General features: G+C 40.0%; 1 protein-coding gene across 1 annotated transcript in view; it reads left to right on the top strand.

Annotated features, from left to right (window-relative positions):
* The window catches only part of LOC140232661 (GATOR2 complex protein WDR59-like), a 64,220-nt gene extending 52,393 nt beyond the window's left edge, over positions 1–11,827 (top strand). Inside the window, exons 19-25 of the mRNA XM_072312768.1 lie at positions 2,480–2,561; positions 4,486–4,598; positions 5,360–5,474; positions 5,937–6,082; positions 7,382–7,527; positions 8,363–8,479; positions 9,778–11,827. Of these exons, the coding sequence (XP_072168869.1) occupies positions 2,480–2,561; positions 4,486–4,598; positions 5,360–5,474; positions 5,937–6,082; positions 7,382–7,527; positions 8,363–8,479; positions 9,778–9,965 (907 nt within the window). The 3' untranslated portion in view covers positions 9,966–11,827. The remainder of the gene's footprint in view (positions 1–2,479; positions 2,562–4,485; positions 4,599–5,359; positions 5,475–5,936; positions 6,083–7,381; positions 7,528–8,362; positions 8,480–9,777) is intronic.
* The last annotated feature ends 1,064 nt before the right edge of the window (positions 11,828–12,891 follow it).

Below are 12,891 nucleotides of genomic sequence, written 5' to 3'. Positions count from 1 at the left end.
AAAATATAGCTTACAAGCCAATCACAGAATTTTAAACTTTATTGTGACATTTTACAGTCATTCAAACTCTATTTCTAACACTCAAATTTCTATCTTTATCATTTAAAGTCATAAATATCATAGTTTTGCTTGACCATTAAACACGCAGAGCCATTCCACAAATAGGGTTCTGTTGTGGCCTTTTACTTGTCATTATCTGCAGATGAGACAGTGGCTGTACCTATTTTGCGCAGTGATCTTTTCTGAAGGAGCATTATGTCACACAGTGAACGAATATAGCATATTCTATTTCGTAGGATTATTTCACAAAGTGTAACAGCGTGTTCTAATTCAAAACTTTGCATCACACAGTTTGAAAATAGAGTGACTGTGTTCTATTTTAAAGTACATGTTTTATATAACAGTTTAAAAATAAACTGTGTTCTATATCAGAGTATTATATCCCAAAGTGTACTAATATAGCATATCGTCGCTGGGGTAACAAGACCTCGTATCTACAAAATGTCAAATATTCAGAAGAGCCAAAAAACATGGGGGCCAAAGCACTATAGCGAATGGGAAAGCCTTTCCTTTGACATGCTGTGGTGGCTTCATTTTTGGAGTAAGACACTTGGGATTTGGACAGGACATCACTTATCCCATTATTTGACCATTAATTCAAAAAAGTCTTTTTCACCAAAATTTCAGATACAAGGTCTTGTCACCCCAACGACGATATTCTATTTCAGATCAAATAACATCATAAAGAGTACTAGTGGTGTGTTCTATTTCAAAGCATTATATCACATAGTTAAACAATAATGTGTGCTCCATTTCAAAGTATTCATCCGTCCTTTGATAAAAGGAAGCAACTCTGTGGAACGAGTTTCTTCGTAAATGAAGAAAAATTTCATTGCATTTTTTTAGAAAATATGTACAGTTGCTTCCTTTTGATATGTCTATATTTTGGATATTAGGGGTCTTGTGACCTCAATTTCTTCACCATCACATAGAGCATACAAAAATTACCCCAAATCAAGAAGAAGAAAAAAACAAGATTTTGGTAAAATTCAGAGTTGCTTCCTTTTGTCATGGGATGGCAGTATTATACCACATCGTTTCATACAAAGCATAATATCACACAGTGTAACAAAATGGTGTGTTCTATCTCAAAGCACTCCGAGGGTGTTAATACACAGAAAAATATATGCCAAAATGGTATGGCGATACTATAAAGTTTATCTGTCTGAATGCTGACTATTAAAATGAAACATCGTATAACAAAACAAGGGGAAGAGCATCATATTGAACGAGAACCTGGTAATGAATCACCTTTCTGTGTGTGTGAAAGTATGGCGACCATAGAGCAGTATAAGTGGGCAGGGCTTAAAGGTATTGTTTACCATTGGGAGCAATGATTTAAAAAATGTTTGAGTTATCACATTTGATGCATATATGTGTATACCACGAAACATCCTATCATGTAAAGATTTTGCAATAAAGCCTAAAATATAAGGAGATATCACTATTTTTCTCCATAAACCATAACTGTAGACAGTTCACTTTACATACAGTTTTATTATAACAACTATGTTCACATTTTGTATATGTAACAATACTTAACATTGATTAATATTGATTGGCATTTTTTACATTAGTTATTTCTATCCCTAACTTGCCTTTTAGGAGTATTTTGAAGCACTTAAGTTGGGTTTTTGTTTCATCTGCAAATGGTAAATAATGAATAATGCTTTTAATGTGATCAGGTGCTAAAAGTGATCTTGCCTGTCATTTCCATAGGGGCTAGTGGTGACCATAACATGAGCAGTGGAAAACTGTGCATCTATACGATTTTTTTTTTTCAAAATTGGTCAAGATATGTATCTGAATGTTCCATCCATGTACGATACATGATGAAAATTTCATTTCTGTGTCAAGTTTTAGTATGAATTTTTTGTGTCTGTACAGAGGAAAGTCACACAATGCAACAATATGGCATATTCTTTAATAATCAAGGCATTCTGTCACACAGTGTAACAGTATGATATGTTGTATATCAAATCATATGTGCTCCAAGTACATCCATGTACATGTATGCAGAGCTACCAAGTCTCACGCATTGTGAGTGAGACTCGAGCATTTAGGGTCTGTCTCACGATCTCACGCATGGCACCCATTTTTCTCACGCATCGGGAGCACAGCTTAAAGGATTAAAGTGAGAGTTGCAATTGAGGGCATATTTCCCTTTTGTCTTTCAAAATAAGTGAAAAATAGTCATTTAAGTATGCACCAGCTTACACCATTAAGAGCTAAAAATTGAAAAAGCTCCCTACCGTGGGAGGGTGGACACCCCTTTCCCACACCCTCCCCTCTCTCAGTCGCTTCGCTCCCTCGCTCATGCACATGAGCGCGCGCCGAGATGCCGAATCATGAAAATCTCACTCATAAGAATTTTTTGAACTTGACATCTATGATGTATGTTACCTTTCTCCCTTTTCAGTTTGATCCCAGATGATGTACCCAGGATGTGTTCAATGAATGCCAGTGCTGCAGCTACTGTGGGTAGAAAAGACCTTGTTCAGGTGATCATAATGCTTTTTACTCTCTTTGCTGGGCTAGAAAGAGGTGCTCTGTAATTCTCCTCATCTACCTTTCCCTACCTTGTAAATTGGAGCCGACGGCATTTTTCATGGCATGAAATTTTCGTGAGTTGCCTCGAACAGTCAATGTGTATAGTGTAGACAAGAACTTTCATGTGCATTTTAATTTCGCGAATCTTGGCTCTTGTGAAATTTGCGAAATTAAAATGCATGCAAACATTCCTTGTTTTACAGTAGTCCCTTCAATGATAACACTGCTCTACCTTTGGAATTCATCAATGAGAGTGAGTTGGCTCAGTCGGTAGCGCGTCTGCCTCACGATCACGCGGCCCGGGTTCGAACCCGAGTCTGGACTGAGCAATGTTGTGTGTAAACATACCGTCCCCTCTAGCAAGAGGCAAAACACTCTGTCCCTCGGATAGGACATAAAATGGAGGTCCCGTGAGAGAGTCACAGCTCATGCACGTAAAAGATCCCGCTTCATTCATTCATTGCAAAGAGCAGGGTGTTTAACCCAGTGAAGTGGTCCCACCTCACATCCAACTGGACCCCATGGAAGACCAGCTTAGCATAGCTGAATATGGGCTATCCAGCCATCTTCTCGGATGGAAATGAACAAACAAACAAACAAACAAACAAACAAAATATACACACCTGCAAAATAGTATGTTTTTTTCTTCTAATAAACCTACATTGTATATTTCATCTAATGGCTGCATCCAGTAATGACATTGATGAAATGACTGACAACAATCCCTGTTTGTGTGGAAGAATCGTTGAAATTTAACAAAAGAGCTGACGACTAAAAAACATGAAAAAAGAAACATACAGTTCATTAAATTCTTCTGTCGAGATGTTTTTTCATTGCAACTGTTTGACAAATTGCCCTGCATCGATGTAAATAAGCACTGAATTGACCAGTGTTTTAGTAGTAGCCATGATAAAAAAAATCATGGGCGTACATACTCAAGCAGGATTCGAACCTACAACCTCCTGATCTCCGGACAGGCATCATCTCCACTAGATCACCGAGCTTCCGCCTGACAGCTGACGCCTGTCCGGAGATCAGGAGGTCGTAGGTTCGAATCCTGCTCGAGTATGTACGCCCATGATTTTTTATCATGGCTACTACTAAAACACTGATCAATTCAGTGCTTATTACGTCAATGTAGGGCATTTTGTCAATCAGTTGCAACAGAAACATACAGATCGTTATGAACTTTCTGTGACTTGCGATTTTTGTAAACAAATAAAAGTAGATTTTGATGAGGATCTGGATAACAAAGTCCTCAACCTCCTTCTCTCACAGTGGAGCATGGAATCAAAATGGTGAATACTACAGCAAAATAATCAATGCAAGTTTGGGGATTTAATCCTACAAAGGCATTAGAGATGCTAATGAGGGATATAAAGCAAATATCGTTGCTGGAGTGACAAGACCTTGTAGCTGCAATTTTGGTGAAAATGACTTTTTTGGATTAATGGTCAAATAATGGGTTAAGTGATGTCCTGTCCAAATCCCAACTGTCTTACTCGAAAAATGAAGCCACCACGGCATGTCAAATGAAAGGCTATCCCATTCGCCACAGTGCTTTGACCGCCATGTTTTTTGGCTCTCCTGAACATCTGACATTTCGTAGATACGAGGTCTTGTCGCCCCAGTGACGATATACAATGCAAGTATCTTGTTTTGCTCTTGCAAACTATGACCATTCAGAGGCATGAATAGTAACTTTATTTTATGTAATTTCATATCCAATTGACTGTTACCTTGACAAGCCTCAGGGTGTAGTAAATTTGATATAAGTTTTGGAAAAGTTACTGTTTAGGCCTCTTCACTAATTCATAGTTTTTGCTAGACCTTCAAAAGGTATTGTATATTAAACTTTGTATAATGACTTTCTAGGTTTGGTCCCTGGCAGCCCTTGCTAGCAGTCCCAACCTGGTGCCCCACATGAACCCAGATGTAGAGAGGCCCTGGGCCAAACACCCTCTTGGACGGAAACTCCTCAAGTCACTGTGAGTATACAGAGTGCGGCAGATTCTTTGCATCCTCAGGGAATACACGAATGTCAGTGATCAATAGAGGCACAGCACTGATAACATAAACTTGACAGGAAAGACGGCATAATGGTAGAACGGATCCTGTCATCATGTTCACCATCATCATCATCATCATCATCATCACCGTCATCGTGATTAATAACAAACAAATAAACCTTGTTACCTGTTACATTATCCATGCTCTGAGGAGAGAAACAGAAATTAAAGAGTCCACTAAAACGCAGAGCTTGTACATTGTGGACAAGTCATACAATTGACTCAAAAACTTACAAAAGAAACAAAACATCAAGTCATTCTGAACAAGACAGACAAATTTCTTGACATCCATCTTGCCTCAGATTGGAATTTTGTTTAATTTATTTAACAGTTTTGTATATTTTCAGCTTTATCATGATATTGCACAGGCATGATTTCAATATGCTAAAATATTCATAAGTACAATCTCCAACTTGATGCATTGATACATGATTTAAAGTTGTATTTTATTTTTGCCCTTTGCTCTGTCAAATTATGCTTTGCACAATGGAAATGCAGTTATAGAGCATGGTGAACAGTGTTTTTGTACGCTATGCCACAAAATTTAAAAGCATTGTTTCCATGTGATGCAAAGCCTCCATGAGTGTGTACCAGTCTACACCAAGCCTAGAAGAATAAGGTAAAGAAAACTGTTGGACTTGTCACTATCCCTGATTTCTTTTTTCTTTTGTTTTTTCCAGACTGGATCATTACAGCTCCATCCACGATGTGCAGACGCTAGCAATGCTTTCATGTGCTTTTGGAGAGAGGACCAAGCAAGAAGACTCGGGGCTCAAGAGCCCTCTGGTGCAACGAGTGAGTATCTTCTGGTCACCCTGATCCACCGGTCAGTTGGTTACATGAGATAGAAAAGGGCATGGAAATGTCGTGGTCAGTAGCATGTATACCTAACTAGCAAGAGGTCATTCGCAAACCCTGTATATACATTTTAATTTTTTTTTTTGTTTACTTGATTTAAATTTGTCACATAAAAGTTTCCTTTTGAATTACATGAAATGAAATGAACCAGAATGCTATTCCATAGTATTGGATGGGGGTTCTTTGTAGCTTTGTGCCTTGTGTGGTTCGGACAGTCTTAACCTTTAATTCCTACAATCACAGGTGTTAACAGTCCAAGTGGATTAAAAGGAGGATTAATCCGTTGAGGACGAGTCCCGAGTATACTCGGGCAAGGGTCTACGGGAAATGCATGTTGTAGTAAAATCAAACCGTCCTCAACGGGTTAAACACCACATTTTCAAACCATCTATGTTTTAGTACTTTGTGACGGAGTCCAGCCCCGAGTGGATCTCCGAAAATTTTCCGATTGGCATTAACTTGAACGAATCTCCTGACGACTACAAGTTTGGCCAGCTCCTGGACCCAGAGCAACTTGAGCGCGAGGAACACAGGACCAACATGCAGTAAGCATTGTGTTATTGCACAGTGTCGTTGGGAAACTAGGAGTTAAAAATTAAGTACAGTTCCACCGTGAAATCGGGACTCAATAAACAGGAACACGGCCTTAAAGACATAAAATCATTGTTACATATCCAAGACATGTTAGTTTGACTGCTTAAATGGGTCGATAAATTGGCTAAAAGAGACAGTTTTTGTTTGTAATAGATATTTTTACAAATTTACCTTTATGAAATTCATGTTACCACCAGAGATGATTTTTAACATTTATGTATATCACTCTAAGTTGCAAATCTATAAAAACAAAGTTTTTTTTTGTCAAACTGATGAAAATGAAAAGAATTGTCTTCAATGAATGCAGGCAGGCATCTAGGTCTTAATGAAATGGTCTTCATAGTTGTTAGTACTAAGTAATACATATGTTCAAGTTATGAGGTCATTTGCAGGCCATGTATTGAGCTTATAAGGTATTTGGATGACTCAGTTTGTGACTTCTTTTAATTGGGATGGTCACTTAATCAGGACAAAGGTCTCACTTCCGAGTCATCCTGATTAAGCAGTGGTGACTGTATTACCATCTCTTCACCAAAGCTTGGTGACAGGAAAGTTACTTCTGGGTTGTCTGTGCATCCACCCACTGACTTTCAGCACCCCAGGGCCCCATTTTATCAGAATTTATAAGCAATTATAAGTCCTGGACATCAATGATAACTCTTGCTTGATAAAACAGGGCCCAGATTTTGTTAAAATAGTTTTGAGAAATAACCGTTAATGGCCTTTGGTGATTCTTGGCCCAGGAATGCAACATTAGGTACAGATGCACCAATTAGATTAATTTTGGAGTATTATCCTTTGTAGTCAAAAGTCAAAGGTAATCTACTTTGGTAATGAATGTCATTTTCTAGACATAACTTCATCTAGGAAAGTCAATTGTAAGTATAATTTGGTAGGAAAGAAATAATATAGACAAGTATCTGATTGTAATGATAGGGGTAGCCAGCAAGTTCCAAATTCAAACAATAATGGTTCCCTGAATGTTAGCTAAAATTGATCAGGTTCTAGCCACAACTTCAGCTAGGAATACAAATCGTAATATACAGTGGCAAGAAGGGTAATGAAATTTGGAGAAAATTTCTCATGCGAAGCAAATTAGGAGGGCTGTTGGTTTAGGTCATGATCAATGAACTACATGTTCGTGGTAATCAAGAACCAACATGCCATAGTTCTTACCTACACCTTCGATATATACAGCAGTCCTGTCCAAAATCAAACTTTTTCTCGCAATGCCATCACATTCCGTGTAGACTCTTGGATACGATCCAGCGACACCAGTGTGATAAATTCAAGCGGAAGTATGCAGACATCCTGTACAAGTGGAATCTTCTTGAGGCCAGGGCTGAGATCCTCAACTATGTAGCATACCCACAGAAACCTGTCGACTCTGGTCTTGGTGAGAACCGTAAAATCAGAAATTCTCGCATGCATGAATCTTTTGTGAATTTCATGAGGAGCCGAGTTTTCTGAAAGTAAAATGCATTCAAAAGTTTTTTTTTCTGCACAATGCCCTGAATGCCAGTGGCAGTTTGCAAAAGTTTTATGCCACGAAAAAGGTCGACAGCCCCGATTCGCTGTTTCTGGTTTTGTAGTAGTGCCTTTGCTCACTGGAGAGTTGATTGTGGTCGTCCACCTATTCTTCATTTCAGAACCTTCCAATGTCTCAGAAATTTGAAGAGTTATCAGTAATTAGACTGCTAAAAATTTTGGTGCCAAAGTAATATGTCTGTCTATAACTTTCTTTAATGTGCACATATGTGATGTCATGTGACATTTTTGTGAATTATTGATTTTGTTCTTTTAAATGAAAGTTTTTTCAAGTTTTCCAAATGTGTGTAGCAGTTTCAAAATATTGTTCTCTGACTTCAACAAAGTTTGTTTGTATAGGCATGAAAGTATGTGTTTCGAGTCAATGATGAGCTTCCAATTGTCCATTGAATGAACAGAAACATTCACATGTTTTTACGGGTCAATTTCAGTGAACACCACTTGTTCATAACTCTGGAGATGAGAGGGTTACTGAACATACATTGATATTTTCATAGAATATTTAAATTTTACTCATTCTATTGTTTTTGCTCATTCAGTAGCAGAATTCACAGAAATCTCCACACTGCACAAGTTTCCATGTTTGCAGAGCTATGTTTTATGACGAGAACTGTCTCCCATTCACATTGCTCAATTAACATGATTTTCTCCTCTCTTTTCCACATTTAACTCTAATTTCAAAGAGTATTCAAATTTCCTTGCTGAATGCCGACGGTGCCACAAGCGGTCTTCCACCATCCAGTGCCGGGTGTGTGCCAAATATGCCTTGGAGTGCTCTATCTGTCACGTGGCGGTCAAAGGTGAGCCCACGCGGTCCCATGTCCAAGTCCTTCTCCTCCTCCTTCTCCTCCTCCTCCTCCTCTTCCTCCTCCTCCTCCTCCTAGCCTCCTCCTCCTCCTCCTCCTCCTCTTCCTCTTCCTCCTCCTCCTCCTTTTCCTCTTCCTCCTCCTAGCCTCCTCCTCCTCCTCCTCCTCCTCCTCTTCCTTCTCCTCCTCCTCCTAGCCTCCTCCTCCTCCTCCTCCTCCTCTTCCTCCTCCTAGCCTCCTCCTCCTTCTCCTTCTCCTCCTAGCCTCCTCCTTCTCCTCCTTCTCCTCTTCCTCCTCCTCCTCCTCTTCCTCCTTCTAGCCTCCTCCTCCTCCTCCTCCTTCTCGTCTTCCTCCTCCTAGCCTCCTCCTCCCCGTCCTCCCCCTCCTCCTCCTCCTCCTCCTCCTCTTCCTCCTCCTAGCCTCCTCCTTCTCCTTCTCCTTCTCCTCCTTCTCCTCTTCCCCTCTTCCTCCTCCTCCTCCTCTTCCTCCTAGCCTCCTCCTCCTCCTTCTCGTCTTCCTCCTCCTCCTCCCCCTCCTCCTCCCCCTCCTCCCCCTCCTCCTTCTCCTCTTCCTCCTCCTCCTCTTCCTCTTCCTCCTCCTAGCCTCCTCCTCCTCCTCCTCGTAAGGAATCAGTCCGAAGATCATCTTCTTATGACTTGCCTTGAGCCCTCCAAGATACAACGTACTTAATGCAAGGCACAGTGAAAAACCTTAGTATTGAGGCCGTATAACCCGGGCATGATGCACCCTTATGTCTTTCATATAATAAAATGAAAAATGCAATGCACTTCATGAAGAATATAGTTGTGATGCTCATGGTACATTTTATAAGCTTATTGTGTATAAAAGGTGTAGTTGAACTATTGAAATTCTGTTTTTGTCCCGTGTCATATCTGCCATCCTCTGTCCATTGCTTGTTCATCTGTGTCTCAAAATGTGATGTTTGGTTTCCTTCTGATGGTATACATTTTTATCCATTCTTACTCTCAGGGTCAGATTGACCAAATATGGTCGGAATTAAAGTGTAGTATCAGGAGCAGGGTATGTAACCCTGTTCAAAATAGTACAGTGTCCTTAAGGGAGTTTCATGCTTCCCATGGAAAAATTCATGTTCATGCAAATGTTGTATTTTGAATGTGGTGAATTGTGCCATTTGACCAGATGAAATGTATTTTTTTGTTTTCAAGCCTTATTAAGTCTGGAACTAGCAGGTTGATGCCTCATTCCCCCCCCCCCCATACTCAAACGAAATGTTCTTTTGCATTGGGTGTTCTCCCCCCCCCCCCTTCCAGGTTTGTCTACGTTCTGCATAGCATGTGGCCATGGTGGGCACACCCAGCACATGTTGGACTGGTTCCACACAGAGAGCGTGTGTCCAACAGGCTGCGGATGTGAGTGTGAACAATCAACCCTGCGGGCTTGCCAACAAGACATCTCCTCTTCATCTCCCATCTCCCCGGTGATGAGTAACAAGAGATGATGCCTGGCCCCGTCTAGTTGCGGGTTCAAAGGTCACCTTGTCACTGATTGCAGATCCACCAAAAACAAGAGGGTGAAACATGTAGGAGAATGCCGGAGATAGTTCGACTACATGTGCGGGGAGTGCGAACGCAATGCCCGCTCCGTTCGCACTCATCTTTCTGAAGAAGAATCGAGTCGTACGAAGATGTAAGCCAGTACAGTGGATGTACAGCAACAGTATGGACGCGTACAACTCTCGGCCTATCTGCTAACACTTTGGCACAAATTTCAAGCAGGATTGCAAAGGGGATCTCCCATTTACAACATGTTAATGGTTGGAGTCTCTGCAATATGCAAAGATGTATACCACAGTAATGTCAAAGTGTCACCTATGGAGAAAGAATGTATTAACAGATCAATGACAGCAGGTCTCGGGGTACAATGCTGCTACAATGCTGCTTCAGATGTCTGTGAATTACTGGTTTGTATGCTGTGCTTGAGATGTGGATGGCATTTTAGAAGTAACTAGCACAAGAAATGTTAGACATTGATATAAACCCTTCTCTGAGCCAGAGTGCTCAATACATCTTATAGAGGTAGTGTGAATAAGTGTGAGCAGTAACATATAGCACATAGAACGAATGGGAAAGAAAGAAATTGGCAGATATGTAAGCAGTGGAGTCAACTGTGTCATGCTGCAGAAGGGTACAATCTTCCATTGTGTACACAGAAAATGCAAGCAAGGCTACTCAAAAAGAAACCAAACTAAGTAAACTGAAATATTCATGTGGAGAGAGGCATACATTAGCATAATTACGTGGTCATTGCACCAACGCATACTGATATGTGGAAATAGGTATGCATTATTAGCTCACCTGAGCCGAAGGCTCAAGTGAGCTATAGCGATCACTCATCATTCGGCGTGCATCCCATGTCGAGCATCGAGTGTCATCCATCATGCATAAACTTCTTACGTTTTCATCTTCTTCTTGAAAACCCTACAATTGATTTTCACCAAACTTAGCATGAAGCATTCTAAGATGGATAGAATCTCAATTTGTTTTGGGGGGTCCCCAGGGGATCCAAACCCCCTCCTCCCTCAATTAAGGAATCTGTGAGGTAAACTTTATGGTAAACTTGCGATACTTACGTGAGTGCGAGACCCCCAGGTCTCTTGTTTTTAATGTCCTGAGCCAAAAAAAGTCACAAATCTTAAAAATATGAGGAAATGGATCAAGGAAATTGCTGATGTGTTCCTGTCCAAGGGCAGAAGAGTGATAAGAATAGAAACCTGGTTATAGAAGATGTTTTGAGTTAAACTCAAAACATCTTCTATTTTTACAGAGTGCTGTCCTATGATTATACAAACTTGTGAAGTGCCCTAGGTATACGGCAATGAGGAAGTTGTCATGTTTTATTCTTCTCCTTTTGTCTACTTGTCCGTGCACACTATATATATCATCATGATAACTTTATGCCTCTGTGTTGCAAGTCAGTCTTGAGCATTTGCTTATAAAGATACCATTCATCAGGCTGTTTGCATGTCGGTCTTCTATTTTGAGATGTACGTAGGAGATATTATCAGTCATGGCTAAGTTGGCGGGTTCCATGAGTGGGCAGACTGTCCCAATAAAGCATTTTAGCAGAATTTTGTCAAACATAATAATAATTATAAAATAATAGTGAATTTATAAAGCCCAAAACCTATAGACATACATGTATATTCTTCTGCGCTTGAAGAAGAAAAGAATGATTGCAATAAAATAATTTGCTAGATTATTATAGATATGTAGGATCGATGTCTCACTGGTTAGTGGACTAAGGACAAAATATTACACTGAAGGCATTTTTCATTGTGAGCCACGGGCAAAGTGTGTGTGTGTGTGTATATATATATATATATATATATATATATATATATATATATATATATATATATATATATATATATATATATATGGGTTTCCTGTCCAAAGTAACATCAACAAAGACGAGACTTTTACAGTTACAGGTGCATGATACTCACTCGGGTCGTGAGAATAAGGGTACCCTTGGAGTGTGTGTATGCATTGTGTTTGGAAACACGGAGGTTAAAGAATGAGGTATGAAATCACGCAGGATATTTGTGCACCCGCTGGACCTCTTAACCCTCACTTCACCAGCAGCTGAGAATACTACGGGCATTGCGTATAAACAAGTCTTTAGCAGCACAGTCAGGGTCGAACCGTACATATCGAACAGACTGATTTCCATCAACCTAATCAGTATTGCATGAATATTTACCCACCGTATCAATCAGTTGTAGTTATAGTTGAGTGAATCCATTTGAGAGAGAGAATATGACCATCAACCAAAGTGATTTCAGAGTTTTCGTGATGCCCCTGATTGGAGCTTCTTTTCTTCTTCTTCCAGTGTTTTTTTACGCCTCCACCACAAAGTTTTTTTTTTGGGGGGGGAGGGGAGGGGGAGGGGAGGATATTAGTGATCACGTGCACGCCTTACTACATGTGTGTAACATCACATGGGACATTTCGAGAAATATTTTGATAGCAACATTAATGATGATTGTATACCCGGTACATGTGTAGCTGGATGAGGCAGCCTCATGTCAGATTGGTAGTTAACCACAAGGCTGCCTTGAAATATTATACTCTCAAGTAGACGGTCTTGCTGAGATAAAAGAGTGTATCTCCCATAATAATTGAAAGCAGTAAAATGCTAAATCATCACTATATGGTAAGTCCTTGCTGTCAGTTATGGCAAGAAGTATTTGTACTAGAAGTATTTTTAGCGTCATTTGTTATCACTCTGTCATATTAACATTAGACGCTTTGGTGCTATGATGAATAACATTAGTTCTGTACATACTTGCTAGTACTGTGCATTCCTTTTTGATGTCACCCTGATAGTCTCAGAAAGAGCATGCTTGTTTGGAAATAGCAAAG

The sequence above is a fragment of the Diadema setosum genome, chromosome 9 (genome assembly GCF_964275005.1).
Source record: "Diadema setosum chromosome 9, eeDiaSeto1, whole genome shotgun sequence".
Lineage (NCBI taxonomy): Eukaryota > Metazoa > Echinodermata > Echinoidea > Diadematoida > Diadematidae > Diadema > Diadema setosum.
Note: the sequence above shows the minus strand (reverse complement) of the source record. Positions and strands in the feature narration are given on the sequence as shown.